Source organism: Zootoca vivipara, chromosome 12 (genome assembly GCF_963506605.1).
Source record: "Zootoca vivipara chromosome 12, rZooViv1.1, whole genome shotgun sequence".
In the NCBI taxonomy this organism is placed as follows: domain Eukaryota; kingdom Metazoa; phylum Chordata; class Lepidosauria; order Squamata; family Lacertidae; genus Zootoca; species Zootoca vivipara.
In genome coordinates, this window is record NC_083287.1 from 36,620,253 (window position 1) to 36,640,252 (window position 20,000).

Consider the following 20,000-nt stretch of genomic DNA (forward strand, 5'->3'; position numbering starts at 1 on the left):
ACATACAAACTAAGCAGTTTTGTTATTTGTGTTTTTTTATAAATTGCAAAAAGTAGATGAGTTCCACATCATGCTACCCAAATACAGTCAGAAAAAAAACTGATTTCCAGTGGTTTAGAGACATGTACTTTGTAATACAGATTTGTAATGATACAGCAGATAATTTCTGATCTCTCTAAATAAAATGTTTCTGTTGCAACTTGATTACATCATAAATACAATATGCAATTTCTATATATTGGATGAAAAAAAAGCATATGAAATTCGTTTGAACATCCTGTAAGTAGTACAGGCAATTTCAGAAGAAAATAGAGCTCCAAATATTTATCCCAGGGGGGTTCAAAGTTTGAGGTGCTTGGAGGGACATTCGTGCTTCCGAAAGACCCACATACAGAGCTAAAGTTCTGCTTGCTCTTTTTCATATAAAGATGATTTCATGAGTTTGGCTATTATGAATTGTTATGTTTTTGCTGGAAGAACAATCAGAGACTGAACAAAAAGCCCCGGCATTCCTCAGTGACCCTAATCATCTGGCTGTGATTGCCAGGTCTTGAAATCAGAAACTCTAGCAACTGGGCTGGGTCTCAGATTAGAACTCTCTGGCCAGAGATAGGAACCTAGAGCAGGTCTGGTAATCAAACCTCAAAACTGGCACAGTATTCACTTAAGGTTTACAAGAGAAAAAGTAATGGTGCTTGCTCTCATTGTTCTAGCAACTGGCCCTGAAACAAGCAACCTGGTCAGGCTCGTTTTATGGTGTTTGAACCAAAATTTGGGGAGCAGAGAGACAGCTTGAAACAAGTTTGAATTTGGAAAGAGTTGTAGGCAAACAGAGGCAGAAAACCTGAGGGATTTTAGCTACAGTTAGCTAAAACTGAGCTGCAACAGTTTTTTATCTGGGAATCTGGTGCAGAATTTGTAATTGTGCAGTCTGCAATAGAATCTGATTCCTTCCAACATCTGATGCATGCTCCCTCATTGGGAAAAAAAGCATACCTCTGTAAGCTAGAAGTGAAGAATTTGTGGCCCTGCAGATGTTGTTGGCCAATGGGCAGGGGTGATGGGAGTTGGAGTCTAGCAACATCTGGAGGGTGACTGGTTTCCCATCCCTGCTTCTGGACTTACTGTCATTTGGGATAGGGGGAAGCATATTGCAGAATATGAAGCTGCCTGACACCAAGAAAGATATTTGACACATCTAAAACAATGCTTTAATTGGAAGCAGCTCTTCAAATTCTCAGGCACATCTTTCATACCTGGAATTCTTTTAATCGCAGTTGCAAAGTATAGAACCTGGACCCTTCATAAAAACCATGTGCTCCATAATGAACAGTTCATTTTTCCAAGCAGTATTTTACACTAAAAAGTAGATTCTTGAGCCAAAAGTAGCATATGAAGCTCTGACTACATGCATCGGTTTCATCTCCTTGTCTAACTCCTACGTCTGAATCTCAGCCTAGAGAAGAATTGGCAAGGCATTGTTAAGTGCTTCACAATTTTAATTCAGAAGTCTGCATTTGTTAGCAGAAAACACTGCTAGTTGGAATAGTTCTATGCTACTGATTGGGTTTCAGCTATTATTCATCTACTATTAGTTTCATGCTTTCTCCTACATTTCTCCTATACAGAAAGAGGGCCAATAGTGTCAGATCTCCATGACCAACAGGAGTGCCAGCTTGGCCCTGCCACCGTGGGTGTCTGGGACCATGGGTACCATGCAGTGTGCATGGCCCTGGCGCCGAAAACTGTGGGTGCCCGGCCCCTTCATGGGGAATTTTGTGCGTGCTTGGGCACCCAGGGCCCCAGGGAACTGGCACCTATGATGACCAAACTTCTTTCTCCTAACAATTCTGTATCTCACATGCATTATTTCCTTCTCTCTGAACAGTTTGGATCCAATAATTATTTCTTCCATTCAATCCCATTTTTATTCTATAGGAGGACTTCAACGTAGCGCTGCGCTAAAGTCCGTTAGCAATCAGGGCCGGCTCATCATAGACCCCCGGTGGCGCAGGGCACCATGGCGCCGGCCCGCCAGGAGGGCGCCGCAAGCTGCGCCCACCCGCTGGCCCGCCGGTCCGCCGGTCCACTGGTCCGCTGCGCACGGCGCCCACCTGCCCACCGCGCTGGGAAACGGGGCGGGAGGGCGCCGGAGAGATCGCGCTGTGTCTGCCCGCCCGCCCGCCGCGCGGCACCGCCGCACCCACCCGCCCACCGCGTTGGGAAACGGGGCGGAAGGGCGCCGGAGAGATCCAGCGCACCATGGCGACAGGCGTGCTTAAGACGGCGCTGTTAGCAATTTCACTAGTGGAATGGCTTGTGCAAGAGTTTGTGAGAGATTCCTGTCGCCCCAATACTTCCTGTTGCACAACAAGCTTCCACTAGTGCAACTCTTGTGCTGTATTTCATGTTGCACAACCATTATTTTCACCCCTACACCCCTACTCCAGCTCTTGTGCTGGAGGACAGAGGACACCGGATTCATTTCCTTAACCCTATTTTATCACAACAATCCTGAAAACTGACATCACCATTTCATTACTTGAGGTGCAAAGAAAATGGTGTTGTTCTTAGAACTCCATACTTCTGAAGATGATGGTGACAGTCCACAGAGTACTTTACATCCCAATATGGTTTAGACTCTTTTTTTCTGAACAGCTGCCCCATCCTACTTCACAAAGTACTTTTGAAACACTGTAGAGCTCTAAAACAGCTCACCATTATGTTAACACAATTAACACACAATTTTTTTTCTTGTGTATGTAGCAACAATTGCAAGCAGCCTAAGCAGTCCTTGGGAACACTGTGAGCTCCCTCCACCCTACAGTCCCAGGCTAGTTTACAAAAAAAAAAGAGTACATTGAGTTTGATCCTGTTGCTCATTGGCCCACTGCCCTCTGCTTAAGGTCCAAAATGAGATGTTAACACAGACCCATGCAGAAATAATTTGCATCTTTCTTTCCCTACAAGTTCTGATGTCGTGGTTTCCAGGGCAAAACTCCCCACATATTCCTTCAAAACTCGCCACATATAAACTAAATTGGCATGGTCTCATGAGTAGACTGGTCCATCTCATCTTGTGAACACTTGAATCAGGCATGACAGTCTTTTATTAACACCAATTTGAACTCCATGCTCTGGCCCAATGAAAGTTAAATGGCCTGAACTGACCAGGTCAAACTGAGGCCATTCTATGGCTACAACTCTCACAGAAAAATGGCCAGGAGACAAAACAGCTGGTCTGATGGGGGGGAAAAGGTTTATTTTCCTTCTCTTGGGTAAAACAGAAAAATAGAAATGAAGAGCTTTCTATTCTTTAACTTCTGTACTTATGAGTTACTTGCTATGTTCAAGATGTTATGCTAGATACATTGTCTTCTGACATCTGAGAACAAAACTCTCTAAAAGCAGTTTAAATATACTTCCTTTAGACAATAAAAAAAATTATGCACAATACAATGGACCCAGCATACCTTCAAAGGTCAACTTCAGTAATTCATACCATTAGCAAAATACATTGTAGCCCTTAGACACCAATCTATGTAAGTAACAATCTACTTTTTAAAAAATCTTACTTTGGGGTTTACATTTCCCTCTCTGACCTGGATCTTTTTTAAACACACATACACCCACACCAGTCCTGATTTTATTTGTATGGAGGAAAAATAAGAGATAAATAGTCATAAATATCCATACTTTGAGTAGGTAGAAAAATATATTCTTCCCATATCTCCCCTTTTCATAATATGTTGGATACTATAAATCCAGAATGGAAGTAACTTATATTGATACTGATTTTTGTTTTTTGTTTTTGCATAAACAATTAGGAATATGTCTCAGCAAATTTGTTTCCATGCACTATTTGCTTGGCTTGAAGAAATGCACTGGTTCAGGGGATGAATTCTGACAACTAAACTCATTGTATTTCCCTTTTGCTCTTTCATTTATTTTGACAGAGGAGAACCTTGTGTTAATCATCATTGGCTTGATCCAAACATGTCCTTCAACTGACAGAATGCATCTTCCATCAAAGGAAGGAAACCTTTGGACCCAACCCTATAATACTAAAAAGTTATTCACCGGTATTATCTTGTAATCCTTACAACAGCCCTTCAGTATTGGTCTCCCCATTTGCAGATAAGGAACTGAGATTGAGTAAGAGTGACTTATGTAAAGCCAGCTGGTGAGCTTGTGGGAGAAGAGAGATTTGAATTGGGGCCTTCCTGTTTCAAAGCTCGGCCTCTAATCCACTACACCGCACCAGCTCTCACCAGCTCCTAAAAAGTTTAGGAACATCTAACAAGTGTTTTGTGATCCAATGAATATTAATTAGAAGTGATAAAGTAAGAGAGCAGTGCAACTGATATCATTTTTTTAAAAGTAAATGTTGGGAAATAATGGTTTTGTAATTTTTTACCTTGTGGGAAGACAAAGTTTCTAAGCTGGATGCGAGTAAATCCTTGAGTTATATCCACAAAGCTAGAAATTTACTAAATATCTAATAATCTTTTCTTGAACTAAGCCTCTGGGAAAAAATCACATTCTTTGCCAGTCAGGTCCCAAATCCAAGCCCCAATTCATGAAGTAACCCCTACCACCAATCCATTTTACCAGAGATGGAAAACCTGTGGCTGTCCAGATGTGGCTGGACTCCAGTTCCCTTCATCCCTGGCCAAAACATCTGGAAGGCTACATATTTGCCACCCCTGCACTGAACCACTACACGTAAAGGGTACAATTATATGTCATTGCAAAGTTCTCAGGACAGGCCCTTACAGCAACAACAAAAAATAGATATATGTGTTTTGAAGACAGTGCTTTGAAGACAGTAATTTCTATACAAACAGTGTTAATACAGGGGGGAATAGAAAAGGTTGGAATTAACAAAATAGAAAGTGCACTCTAAAATTGTTTCTAACTGTGTAAAAAGGCACAGCTATTGTCATGACTTGGAGATCATTCACAACTGGTAGTTTGGGAGGACCAACATAAATTGGGACTATGGATGAGAGAAAATGAAAGCTTCAGGGAAGAATACAGTAGACTGGACAGCTGTGTGTCAGGAAGTTTCCGGCATTAAGTACAAGATACGTTTTCTTTAAGGCTGCCAGGCAGTTGTAAGCAACTTCTGAGCATGTCATTTATCACAACAACAAAAGATTTGTTCTGTTAACTTGGATTTTTAATTACTCGAACCTTAACACCAAGGTATAACCTCTTACAATTCCAAAGTCACACAAAAAAAATACCAGCTGCTGATTAAAAATTAAGTGGGAAATGCAGCCTACTGTAAAGGCAAAAACCTATTTGGGAGCTAATTAATAGAAACCTTTACATGATTACAAGCACCAGGTTTCCACCAACAAGTTTGTTTTTCTATATCCGTTTAAGTAGCACACTTTGGAAACTCAGTGCTTCTTGGACTTGTTAGAGGAATTTTGTGTTGACTTCCAGAAAGGAGCACTGATTGTTACATTAACATGGAATTAATGTAGATGTGGTCTTTAAAGTACGTTTGTAAAGCTTAAGTAAATCAAAATAGAGCTCAGAAGTACTAACGGTGAGTATTAATTAACAAACTCAATGTAATTTGCTGGAAGCATTCCAGTTTTCCCAGTTCTCTGAACGGTACCATACATCCAACCATCGTCAATTGGTTGCACGTTGATGATGTAGTCACCATCCCTGAATGAAACTTCATCTTCATCTTGGGCACTATAGTCATACATTGCTCTATATGTTCTCTGTGAAAAGAAAGAAGAGGGGAGCCCATTAAACACAATTCACAGACTTTCCAACAAACCAGTCTCTACAATCCTACATTATATGTCACCAGCACTGCGGGTTGTATAGATGAGCAGACTTTCAAATTGCAAAGAAATTATTCTTCATGGAACTAGGGATAGTCTTGAGTACGCAGCCCTGAATGTTAGAAACACTTTTGAAATATGCATTGTCACTTGCCTGGTCGTCATAAAATAAGCGAAGATATCCATATTTGGGGAGAATACCATTGGTATGAACTGGCACCTAAAAAGCACACAATATACTATACCAATTACATGTCACAATACTCTGTACATCAGGCAAATTCAAATATCAGAAGGTGTGGGAATGTGATTTTTTACTGTATCTTATGATTCTGGAACAGCCTTTGCCAACCTGATGCCCTCCAGAAGTTTAGGAATATGACTCCTATCAGCTCCAGACAAGCACAGGAACCACACTGTGAAAAACTTCTAAAACTTTTAAGAAGCTTATTATGATCTGGGTGTAATTGAGAAACAAAGCTCAAAGTTATACATGTAATTACAGAAGGCAGCTGTCAGGGGAAATCTCCACCATAATTCAAATACAATGTAGTAATTTAGCTACTGCGTAGATTGCAATATCTAATTGAGATTTATACTCCTTTAAGGTCTTAAACAGGTCCCTTACAAAAAAAAATTAAAGTAAATTATTCATTGCTCAGGTTAAGTCCAGTTTGTCGTTTTGTCGTTTAGTCGTGTCCGACTCTTCATGACCCCATGGACCAGAGCATGCCAGGCACTCCTGTCTTCCACTGCCTCCCACAGTTTGGTCAGACTCATGTTCGTAGCTTCGAGAACACTGTCCAACCATCTCGTCCTCTGTCGTCCCCTTCTCCTAGTGCCCTCAATCTTTCCCAACATCAGGGTCTTTTCCAGGGAGTCTTCTCTTCTCATGTGGCCAAAATATTGGAGCCTCAGCTTCAGGATCTGCCCTTCCATTGAGCATTCAGGGCTGATTTCCTTCAGAATGGATAAGTTTGGTGTTCTTGCAGTCCATGGGACTCTGAAGAGTCTCCTCCAGCACCATAATTCAAAAGCATCAATTCTTCAGTGATCAGCCTTTTTTATGGTCCAGCTCTCACTTCCATACATCACTACTGGGAAAACCATAGCTTTAACTATTCAGACCTTTGTCAGCAAGGTGATGTCTCTGCTTTTTAAGATGCTGTCTAGGTTTGTCATTGCTTTTCTCCCAAGAACCAGGTGTCTTTTAATTTCATGACTGCTGTCACCATCTGCAGTGATCAAGGAGCCCAAGAAAGTAAAATCTCTCACTGCCTCCATATCTTCCCCTTCTACTTGCCAGGAGGTGATGGGACCAGTGGCCATGATCTTGGTTTTTTTGATGTTGAGCTTCAGACCATATTTTGTGCTCTCCTCTTTCACCCTCATTAAAAGGTTATTTAATTCCTCCTCACTTTCTGCCATCAAGGTTGTGTCATCTGCATATCTGAGGTTGTTGATATTTCTTCCGGCAATCTTAATTCCAGTTTGGGATTCATCCAGTCCAGCCTTTCGCATGATGAATTCTGCATATAAGTTAAATAAGCAGGGAGACAATATACAGCCTTGTCGTACTCCTTTCCCAATTTTGAACAATTTCAGTTGTTCCATATCCAGTTCTAACTGTAGCTTCTTGTCCCACATAGAGATTTCTCAGGAGACAGGTGAGGTGATCAGGCACACCCATTTCTTTAAGAGCTTGCCATAGTTTGCTGTGGTCGACACAGTCAAATGCTTTTGCGTAGTCAATGAAGCAGAAGTAGATGTTTTTCTGGAACTCTCTAGCTGTCTCCATAATCCAGTGCATGTTTGCAATTTGGTCTCTGGTTCCTCTGCCCCTTCGAAATCCAGCTTGCACTTCTGGGAGTTCTCAGTCCACATACTGCCTAAGCCTGCCTTATAGAATTTTGAGCATAACCTTGCTAGTGTGTGAAATAAGTGCAATTATGTGGTAGTTGGAGCATTCTTTGGCACTGCCCTTCTTTGGGATTGCGATGTAGACTGATCTTCTCCAATCCTCTGACCACTGCTGAGTTTTCCAAACTTGCTGGCATATTGAGTGTAGCACCTTAACAGCATCATCTTTTAAAGTTTTAAATAGTTCAGCTGGAATATCATCACTTCCACTGGCCTTTGTATTAGCAGTGCTTTCTAAGGCCCATTTGATTTCACTCTCCAGGATGTCTGGCTCAAGGTCAGCAACCACACTACCCGGGGTGTACGAGACATTCATATCTTTCTGGTTAAGTCTAGAGAACATGTTTATACCCCAAGTGAAAAAGTGCAAGATAAAGGTTTTTAAAGACAGGTTTATTTATAGAGGAAAGAGGGGAAATATTTTTGTTTGCAGGAGAGAGACTGCTGTGAAAAAGATTAATCATTTAACTTAATACTCACCAAGGTAGCTGAATGTGGCTGTGAATGCATCGATCTCATAGAAGACACACTAGTCTGGTGCATGTAACCATATCCTTGGGGCTGACCTTGTTGATATGCCCCCGGAAGTACAGGGGCTGCATGGCAAAAAGAAACATAAATGAATTACTACAACAAGGGAACATGCTGCGGTCATTCATTCGGTTAAGTGGTGCTTTCTTCTCCCTTTACAACATCTGCAGGAGTTGGTTTCATCAGTAGGAATTGGAGTAAGCAGAAAAAGCTTGTCTTAGATAGAAAAACTAACTTAAAAATTGGTGGGGGACTCCCCAAGCACACACTGACACCCCAAACTTGGCAGATGCAAGAAAAAGTGTAATTTACTCAGCCTGTAAGAGTGAACCAAAAAATAAAAAGTTAAAGGAAAAGATTCTATAGTTAATGTAACATAGCAATGTTGTGTTGTCTACAATTCCACTTCAAAAGAGCTGCACCCCCTTGACTTTTTTATTCTATGAAGCAGTACTTGTTTACAATCTATGGCTACATACCCCAACATGAAAATCAAAGGTTGGTAGATTTGGTTCTGGCCTCACAACCTTCCTACATCTTGCTGATCAACTACCCAGAGAGTCACAACAGGTGCATTCACACCTCTCTTCGCAGACAGAGTTCACTTCAGCAGTAAAGAAAATTACTTCTGTGCTGTCTACACTACAAACGCAGTGGGCAGCAAACAACTCATATTCACCTCGGGACCAGGGTTCTGCTAAAACAGAAAGACATGCATTCCTTCTACCAAACAAGCAACTTTATTAACCTAGAACACTACAATGGACACAGATACAAGCTGCTATTATATTAGGTGGGGGAAAACAATTGTTATCAAGGGATCCATAAGTGCATCAAAAGGTCTCCAAATTCTCTGACCCAGAGTAGGATATCTGTTCCCAAGTTCTTTGGATGTAGGTTAAACCAGGGGTAGTCAACATAGTTACTTCCAGATGTTGTTGGACTCTGTTTCCATCATCCCTAAGCATTGGCCATATTGGATGGGGCTGGTGGGAGTTGGTGTCCAACAACATCTGGAGAGCACCACGTTGGCTACCTCTGGATTAGATATTATGGAGACATGAGGATGCTGTCATTTTGGCACCAGTGGACCCAGTCCTCCCCATTCCTGCAGAAGGATCTAGGTTGCCCTTCTAAAAGTGGAGTGACATTGATTGGGTAAAAACACACACAAAGGTGGCCGGTATGTTGGTCCATATGAAACAAATGTCCTAAATCTGTTGTTGGGTTATTGGGACCAACCAAAGTGTCACGAAATAGTAGCAAGATTTTGAGTTGTGGAGAACATTTTATCAGGCAAGATGTTGCCCAAAGCAGCGGGGGGGGGGGGGCGAGGTGGGAGAAGGACAAAAATTAGCCTGACTTTTAGAGTCACACGGTCAGGGAGAGAGATATCCCTGGCATATCCCATGCCAAGGATATGTCTCTTTAAGACACACTTCTCTAGTATCATTTTCCTTTTAAGCAGGGATGTCAGGTCTTCCCGAATACTCTTTCATCTACAACCCAAGCAACCGATTGGAAGATGTGATCAAGTGGGGAAGCCGAGAAATTTCTGTAGTAATGAACACTAACCTCCGTTTCCTGTATACATGTAAATCAGTACATGCAACTCAGGCTCACATGCAGCTAAACTTACTGGTTGCACTGGACAATCTATCACTCTAAGGAACATTTGCACAAGTGGCCATTATTTATTTGCTCCCCACCTGCAATTCTATACAGACCCAACATGCTGTTCCTATACCCAAGACAACCCTATGTCTGTGAATTATAGGCATTCATTGGTTGGCTAGATCTTTCATGGTTTGTTTATTTTTGAGGCATCCTCCTGCCTTTTGCCTTTGATCGCTTAAAGCAGGGGTCAGCAAACTTTTTCAGCAGGGGGCCGGTCCACTGTCCCTCAGACCTTGTGGGGGGCCAGACTATATTTTGAAGGGGGGTGGGGAAATGAACAAATTCCTATGCCCCACAAATAACCCAGAGATGCATTTTAAATAAAAGCACACATTCTACTCATGTAAAAACACCAGGCAGACCCCACAAATAGTCCAGAGATGTATTTTAAATAAAAGAGCACATTCTACTCATGTAAAAACATGCTGATTCCTGGACCTTCCGTGGGCCGGATTTAGAAGACGATTGGGCTGGATCTGGTCCCCGGGCCTTAGTTTTCCTACCCATGGCTTAGAGCTAATGAAACCTTTCTTAAACTTAGTAGGTCACACACTACACACATGTGCCCACAGGGATCTTTCAGGAAAGCAAGCAGTCCTGCTCCCAAAGAGATGGAGAGCTGCTAGCTGAATGTTCTATTGCCCAGGGCAAGTAACAGGGTCAGAGTACTAATACCCGAGGGTGTGCAAGCCACGGGCAGCACTATACCTGGCCCCATCCTAAGGCAGCTCAGCAGGAAGGAACTGCTTGTCGATTGCCATTATAGCCATGTTCAAATATATGAAAGGATGTCATATGGAGGAGGGAGAAAAATTGTTTTCTGCTGCTCCAGAGAAGCGGACACGGAGCAATGGATTCAAACTTCAAGAAAGATTCCACCTAAACATTAGGAAGAACTTCCTGACAGTAAGAGCTGTTCGGCAGTGGAATTTTCTGCCAAGGAGTGTGGTGGGGTCTCCGTCTTTGGAGGTCTTTAAGCAGAGGCTTGACAGGCATATGTCAAGAATGCTTTGATGGTGTTTCCTGCTTGGCAAGGGGTTGGACTGGATGGCCTTGGTGGTCTCTTCCAACTCTATGATTCTATGATTCTATGATTCTTCACAGTCCACTTTAAACTCAGTTCCAAAGAGAAGTTAGGCACAAAAAGTGGCAATGTTGCATCAGGATGCGCAGAGCCTTTCACATCCCAGTAGACTGCATAACGTCTAACCTTGATGTTAGGCAGTCAATGCTGGATTTGGTTCATGAAGAGTCCCTCGTGGTGGAGGGATCATCACTGCAGGTGTCCTTATTTAACCTTGCCCTATAGATATTATTTTATCTATTGCTCAAGACCTTTTTATCCCGCCTGCTTGCAGTCCTATTGACACTCCCATTCCGATGGTATAGACCTTGTGTAAAAAATAAAAGAAAAGAAATTTTTAAAGATCATTGGTCTTTCCAAGACAGAATGCTTTACCATGCAAAACCTTTTAAATTATACGAGCTCTTTCCCCACGCAGTAAAATCTTCCCCATTTTTCAGAAAAATAACAAAGCCATTACAAATTGCTAGGTTTTTACACATGGTTAAATAAGCAAACAATAACAAAAGACTGCTGTATCATAAAAGCTCCTTGCTCCATTAAGTATGATTAAAAAATGGTTTGGTTTTAATTATCTACTCAACTAGAAAATCTGATGGAATCTTAACTTTGCTTTTATGACTTACTCTTTCTTTTCACTACGCATCTCAACAGGAAATGCACTGAAATGAACCATGGAGTATATATAATCTAATTGTATAATAGTTGCAAAATCATAAAGCCTGGAAAGTAACAATTCGAACAAAGAGGTCCTTTGATCTACAAAACCATTCATAAAATATTCTAATATTAGAACCTACTAAACAGGCCAACTAGAAACCCTTTATGTGTCTGAATGGGGGAGTGTTTGCCACTTTATTACATAAATGCACACAGATTCCATTAAGCTGAGAAGTCTTGCCTACCCAACCCCTATTGCTGATGTATAGGTAGCTCATAAAATATTGTATACAAGATGGACCATCCATAAGACCACAATCCAGTCGCTACATTAATGGAAACACATGTACTATTATATATATTCAAAATTCTGTGGTAGCCCCCCTAACTGTGAAAAATTCTCCCAGTATGGTTTTATTCTCCTTAATTTCATTGCATTGTTGGTTTTTGGCACTTTTTATAATTTTGCATTCCTTTGTATTTGTGCCTTACAACAGAGGGATTTCACTGGAACTGCAAAACATTTGATAGTGGCTGGATCTCTCTCTCTCTCTCTCTCTCTCTCTCGTGTGTGTGTGTGTGTGTGTGTGTGTACACACACACATACACCCACACACATATTCAAATATATATATATTTGAATCACAACTTATGTCAACTACAACTGAAGAAAAATATTCAGAACTTTACAGAAATGTAGTAAGCAAGATAACTCATTATGGGAGAGGACCTTCTTTTCAGATTAACACATTTATTTTAACATGGTGTTTCATAATAGAAAATACATAGTTTGCCACTAATGGGCTTGAACTTGGCAAATTTCAGAAACCCAAATATTAAATACCAAATAAGAAACACATAGTTGTCAGATGCTAATGGGAGCGCTAAAGCTATTCAGTTTTAAGACGAAATACCTCCTTGAAATGACAAGGCATAGTTTAAATGGCCTGGAAATATAGTCAAGAAGAATAGAAGATTGCAATGAATATTTCATAGACGTATTTAAGTGTAATGCAAAATCCACTTTAAAGCACAGGCACAACAACATGCATGCTTATTAAGCTCTCCATGTATATTCATTTACGGAAATGGATGGCAACTTTGTTCAGAACACTGGCATGAAGATCGAATGAGCTGGGACTTTGCCAACATATACCAGAATTCTAATAAAAGCATGCAAGAAACACGGGGAAGCCTGAACTATCAGCCCTTAGTCCACCAGCTGCCCTGTGATAATGTGTGTTAATAACGTAAGAATGTGATTTACAGTGGAGCACAAACCTTTAATTTAAATGATCAGGGGCCCTGCAATTGAACACAATAGCAGAAAGCATAAAATAATTCAAGACTTGGGTACTTGCCCCTCTTAGTGAGTTAGATGCTGTGTATTCCTACAAAACACCCAACACAATACAGAATACACACACAGACAGACATATGCAAACACATATGGCGTGGGTGGGTGGGTGTAGGGCTGAGCACCATAACTGCTTGTAATACTTGCTGGCATCCTAAATCAACTAAAACATTGCACCTCTTGCTGTGTAATAGCAGCACAGATCGGTCCCATGGCAAAGACCATGAACACGTTTCCAACACAGTTGACCAAAACTACATTAGACAGTCCCGGTCTCTATGTTCTCCTCACACTATCCAATGAGCTTCTACTTGGGACAAAGGCAATAAATAGACTGACCCCCCCTTCCTTCCCCCACCTCCCCACTTAAAGTCACATATTTGAAGTTATTTGCACTCTACACAGCTGAAGTCAGAGGTAGACGAGCTTGGTTAAAACAAAAAAAATATTTTATTTAACAAGTATGTTTATAGCTACCCAAGAAGAGGCATTAAGACCTGTGAATCAAACACTGCATGCAAAAAAACACCAAAAAACACCAAAATCTTACTGGCTATCTCAAGGGTTCTTTGACATTACACAGCTGTTTGTTTACTGGGCAAACAAGGGTTGCTGAGTTAACCTGGAGATGTGCAAGGAAACAGGCACACTGTGACTGTTAATCAGAAGGGAACAGAGGACATCTATGGGTACCTCCTTCATTAGATGGCCTTGTTACCTCACTGGAACAAGAAAACATAGAGCCCTCTGACTTGTCATCTCCAACGCCAGAAGTACTGGTAGAACGGAAATGCTGTTTACTGTAACGTCTTGCTTTTTCTACAAGGGGAAACACAATACTGCAGTAAATAGCTATAGGACAGAGGAGTAGAGTAAGAGGGAGCTTCTTTATTTGTTTGTTTCTATTCAAATAACAGGGCGGACAACTTGGGTACTTCCCATGCCAGCAACATCTTGTGCAAAGCTGCCCAAAGATACTAATAACTGGAATCCATGAGCTCACTAAAATGTGCAAGTAGGGGAATCTGCTCGCACAGGAATGCCGCTATTGGATTCTGGCTAGGGCCACGCACAGACTGTTCCCACAAATACTGGTACAGCTGTGACCAGTGGTGCCAACTTGAATACAGTATTGGGAAGGCCAGGTAAGCCCCACCCTGCATAATCAATCACATGGCGTGACGCGCACACACCATTTGAATGGCAATGTCCATCAACTTGGGGAGAGCAACCCCCTCAAATATTTTATTGGTGGGGGCGAAGGGACCTTGGCCTCTAAGAGTTAAGCTCCTATGGCTGTGGCATAAGACATTTTACTGCCCAAAGGAAATTGTGTTGCTTAGCCTTAAGAGGAACCATGCAGAAACTTGCTGCAATATGGATTATACCGGTAACTCCCCTGTGATCCTCGGAGGGCGCTATAGAAAGTGTGTGTGTGTGTGTGTGTGTGTGTGTGTGTGTGTGTGTAAAATCATAGCAGCAAGCAGATTATATTTAGTTATTCAGTTATATAAAGGATACAATGGATAGCTCATGGAGGCTATGTGTTGTTCTTTTTGAGATGTGGTGTGGTATTAAATGGTTTGCATTTAGCCACAGAATCTAGGCAGCTGATAGAAAACCCACAAGACTCATCACCAACTTTAAATTGCATTCTGGATCTTTCTATAAGCCAAGCCATGTGATCCATAGCAAAAATTAAACTAACCATTGTTGTGATATTAAATACATTTCATAATTGTAATAAAAAATCCAGTGCTTAAATTAGACAGTAGTGGGAATTAGATCTGCAGCCTTTAGGCCAGTCCAGAAGTCAGTAAATTGCCTCAGGGAATGCAAATATGTGGACTAAATGAAGCCTCACTCAGTGAATTAGTGCACAGCCCAATGACAATTCACATGAATGCGGCCACCCCATTAAAAAAATTGCTTCTGTGCTCACACAAATCAGTTCTGAAAAGCAGCAACTACATCATTAGATGGGCTGGTCAAATATTACTTGACTACAATCAAGCACTGGAGAAAATCAGGAGTTAAACAATACCCGAAAGCATATGTAGACTCCTAGACTGAATATTATCTTCCAAAGGGTCAATGTCGAAGATGGAGCCAGGATCTGTGCGCCAAACTTTGAGGTCTTTCCCAAAAAGAAACAGTAAGACAGTGGGTGAAGAAAGTAAAAGCACAAAGATGTTATCAGGGAAGGCATAAATAATCCCTGGGGGCCATGGAGATTGGTTTTACCATGGATTTGACCATGGGAAAAATAACATTTGAAAATGTGTGAGATATGATTTGTGGCTTCATAGTTTCATAAATACTATCCAACATTGCAGAAATAACTTTATGAGATTCTTAGTGTGGTACTGAAGGAAAAGAATGAATGCATCTCATTTTCATTTCAATGCACAGGTCAGCCCTTATAGTTTGCAAATAAAAATAACACGACCTTTCCAACAATAAAAAATCTCATCATACCAGGTATTAAAATCATGGAGCTGAATTCCTTTTCTGCTAATCTACGTGCAAAAGCCAAATGGCGATTTCTTCTGTGATTACTTTCATTTTTTAAAAGAAAGTTAAGAATGCTAATAATTGGCTGCTCATATTAACAATTTAAGTACTTTTTATATTGTGCCTCTCTCTTTCTTTACCTTTCAGCCTTTGTTGAGCAAATTAATGTTTGATTAAAATACCTTTCATCTTATCATCTGTTCTGTTAATTACTATACTCATTACTTCAGAGGTGACTGCAATCAGGAATTCCGCAGCAGACAATTATCGCCTGATAACCCAAAAGTGACCTATCATTTTAATCTTAAGAAGGAATTGCATATGAAACAAAGGTACAAAACATCAAATACAGATAACACTGCAACTAGACAGAACAAGATAGCTAGGTAAGTAAGTAAATAACAGAGCAAGATTATTCTGCCAAGCTGGCCCACATAATATATTTGGGCCAGTAAAGCACAGAGTAGAAACTTACCCACAATTATTCCAGGTCTCCTGTCCATTTCAACTATATGTGGGTGGACTCCTTTGTACGCAGCATCACTAACCACCTGGGTATTTCTTCTCACCCGTTCAGTCACAGGATCATCTGCTATTGGAGTGAAACCTCTGCCTTTTGTCTTCTCAAAATCTTCATGGTATTTGACCTGGAGCGGGGTGGGGAGATTATTATTTTCTAATCCAATAACAAGGTGTATTGAGAGCTGCAGAAGATAGGCACTGTCACCATTTTTTTTCTTGGGCATTGACATTTCTGCTTATTTCAAGCTGCTAACCACCGTCATGCAATTGTTCCTTGCTGCTACAAGGCCCAATAGATGTGCAATTACCATTGTCGTCATTGGTTGTTGTTGTTCTTAACGTAATTATTTTTTTGTATACAGATAGAAAGTCGCATGCAGTCTATTGCATTTAGTGTCACATTCACATGCTAATGATGGTGCTAAACCCTTCAAAATCATCTTACATTTCATACAATTTCAACTATAGAAAGCACAAATGCTCCATATCAATATGTTAGGATAAAATTTCAAATTAGTATGATTTTTCAAGGTATTACAGATATTGATATGCTTTTTAAAAAGCCTCCCTCCCCCATTCCTCACATACGGTCATATACACAGCACACTCACACATACATAATTCCACTTGCGCACACAAATCAAAAACATGCACAGGCACAAGGCAGTGTGTGTGTGTATCACCCTCTCCAGTTAAAATATGCAATGCTGAAACAGAGAGGAACCACGTGAAGTGTCTTTAAGAAGCCACACGAGTGAATGGTTAGGGAAATCATTTTATTAGTATAGCAATATGCAACATTTAAATGCAGTTAGCAAACCCCACCCCAAAAACCACTGTGTAAGGGAAAAAACTCAGTCCAGACTTTAGGCGCATCGTGCTAGTTACCTAGATTAATGAAGGGTTCAATCCAATCCAATCTACAGCTACCGTTCTTCAGAACACACTAGCTAGGTGAAAAATGTACCCTACCATTGAGATGTTGTTTTGTGTCTCTTTGACATGCCTCAGCTCAGGTGTGTCTAGAATCATACTAGGTCTACCTTTCATCTGTTGCTGATCTCTGCTGTACTTGACCTGCAAAAGACAGCACATGGATTTTTCGAGTGTGCACAACTTGACAGGAAAAGCATGCTTAATGTCATGCGCAACTGATATTCTTTTACCATTCTATCCCAAAACGAATAGGAATTGTGGAGATGTGGTAATGCGCATTGCACTGGTCTACCCATTCAAAGTCATTGGCCTTCACTACAATTTGTAACTGTCTAGCTAATAACGCATGACACAAAAATATGTAAGACTGTACTTTAGTAAACATCATTATTAGCAGTCACTAGGCCAAATGGATAAATACACATTTCTATAGTACTCTTAAAGATTCAAAATTAATTTATTAAGGGCATAATTTGTTAAGGGCATGATGCACTCATCACAGAAAGGTTAAATTCTTTATTAATCCGAAACAATAAAAAGTAACAAGGAAAGACAAAGGACTTGCCGAGCTGATAATTTCTTGATTCTTCTTGACCCTCTCCATCTCAGGAGTGACACTGACAGCAGTTGCTTTACCAGGTTGCCCTTTATAGTAAGCCTATTAATTTCAGATATATATATATATATATATATATAAGTAACATTGCAACTGAACAATGATAAATAAGGCACTGCATTAAGCACCACCTGGTGTTTAAATTCCAGGTGTTCTAATTAGTTCGGGATTTAAAGCTGTATACTGTATACGTAATTATTTCTTTGTATTTCATTGGTAAAATATGTGCACAGAGAAGCATTACTAACTTAAATATAATTTGCGGTATATTAGTGCTGCTGCTGCTGCTGTACAGCCTCCATTTGGTTCAACGGGGATTTTTACTGCAGTTACAGGGTTGGTGAGCAAAAAAGGAAAGGAAGTCTAAAAACTGACACATATTCCCTAAAATAGATCAAACAATAGATCTATCCTCTTTCAACAATATTAAGTGCAGGTTGGGAATTTGTTTCATTTCAGTGTTTACGATACAAAGTCAAACATTCTGATGAAGTCAGAAGGATATCGTAAGAAGTTGCAAAACTGGGTGTTGGACCGAGACTCCTCAAGAAGTACTGCAGAGACAGAGATATACAAGAAAAATGAAACTTCGTGCATATATAATCAGGGGAAAGAATCATAGAACTGCAGAGTTGGAAGGGACTATGATGAGAATCTAGTCCAACCCCCTTGCAATGCAGGAATCTTTCACCTAACATGGGGCTCAAACCCACAATCCTGAGATTAAGGTAAAGGTAAAGGGACCCCTGACCATTAATTAAGTCCAGTCATGGACGACTCTGGGGTTGCAGCGCTCATCTCGCTCTATAGGCCGAGGGAGCCGGCGTTTGTCCGCAGACAGCTTCTGGGTCATGTGGCCAGCATGACAAAGCTGCTTCTAGTGAACCAGAGCAGTACACAGAAATGCCGTTTACCTCCCCGCCAGAGCAGTACCTATTTATCTACTTGCACTTGACGTGCTTTCAAAATGCTAGGTTGGCAGGAGCAGGGACCGAGCAACGGGAGCTCACCCTGTCGCCGGGATTCGAACTGCCGACCTTCTGATTGGCAAGCCTTAGGCTCAGTGGTTTAGACCACAGCACCACCCACGTCCCTTTGAGATTAAGAGTTACATGCATATATTAAGAGGCTGGGCTTCCCCCCCCCTCTTTTGTAAATAGCTCCTGAATTGGGAGGATGAAAGAAGGGGAGAGTGCTTAACTCTTCCTGTGTCCACTGCTTCTTTGCTCCAAATTGCTGCCAGGGTTTCAAATGCAGGTGGGCGAAGGAATCTGATCCATGCTGAGTTATGATATATTTCACTTGGAATGTCAGTTTTATAGTTCTATTTTTGTTTCTAGTATTTTAAATACAATGCATTTCGCACAACAATAACAACAGCAATAATAAAAATTTGTGCAAAGGAACATTTGTTTTTTAAAAAAACTTACTGCACTAATATTTTGCTGGTTTTTCTTTACTCGTTCAATCTCTGGAGTCTCTGTTACTGCTGTACCAGCTCCTATCACTTTCTTGTACAATACCTTCATTGAACAACAGAAAAATGATTATGAAGGTATGCTTCCTGGCACAAGTTTGCAACAACAACGCTACGTTCTGCTGTAAGAATTCCAAATACTAAATTATACCACCTCTGTTGTTTTAGCTTCCCGTAAACTAACTCAATCACCACAAGAACGAACAAACTCATTTTCTTTACTGGAACCTCATATGAAAAGAGTGCACATTGGGAAAAGCCCTAACAAGTAGCACACTTCGCAGTGATATCCACAGATGTTTTGGAACTGTTTAAGGTTTAATTGTCCTGGCTCTTAGCATCTGATAAAGGCTGAGCACTTGCCCGTACAGTATACATGTTTTGTAGCCCTTTAAAAATAGTGCAAGGCTACCCTCACCTCCATCACAGCGTCCCACCACTTAAAGACTAATAAATTTATTATAGTATAAACCAACAATGGAGTAGAATAAATTTCATACTTTCACTGGTCCATAAAAACCTATGCCATAATAAATTTGGCTCCATTGAGTTAAATGGGGTTTAAGTCCACATAACTGTGTGTAAGATTGCACTGCTCAAAAAAAACTGTTGTATTGCTACCTTTCCCCACAGTACTGTAAAAATTATTTTTGTAATTATTATTATTCTATACTGCCCTTCATCTGAGGATCACAAGGCAGTTTACAATATGATAACAAACGGAAACAAAATAATAACAATAACCCCCACCCCCACAGGAGTGGTGCAACCTTTACCAACAAGGGTATGCAATTGGCTTGGGGGCAATGAATGGTACATTTTTCATTGTGCCTGCCTGGGACACAAGAGAGTTCATTTGATGTTGAACTTTTTAAAGAGTTTCCCTTAAAATTTGG

General features: G+C 40.7%; 1 protein-coding gene across 14 annotated transcripts in view; it reads right to left on the reverse strand.

The window, feature by feature from the left end:
* Positions 1-2,214: 2,214 nt before the first annotated feature.
* The window catches only part of NEBL (nebulette), a 144,053-nt gene continuing 126,267 nt past the window's right edge, over positions 2,215-20,000 (reverse strand). For 8 of the 14 annotated variants that reach the window (XM_060280812.1, XM_060280809.1, XM_060280810.1 and 5 more), the window contains 3 exons: positions 19,058-19,150; positions 17,577-17,669; positions 16,207-17,152 (listed from right to left, as the gene is read on the reverse strand). In XM_060280812.1, coding sequence (XP_060136795.1) covers positions 17,012-17,152; positions 17,577-17,669; positions 19,058-19,150 — 327 coding nt within the window. In that variant the 3' untranslated portion in view covers positions 16,207-17,011. The other 6 variants (XM_035130429.2, XM_060280819.1, XM_035130430.2 and 3 more) reach the window with 5 other exon arrangements.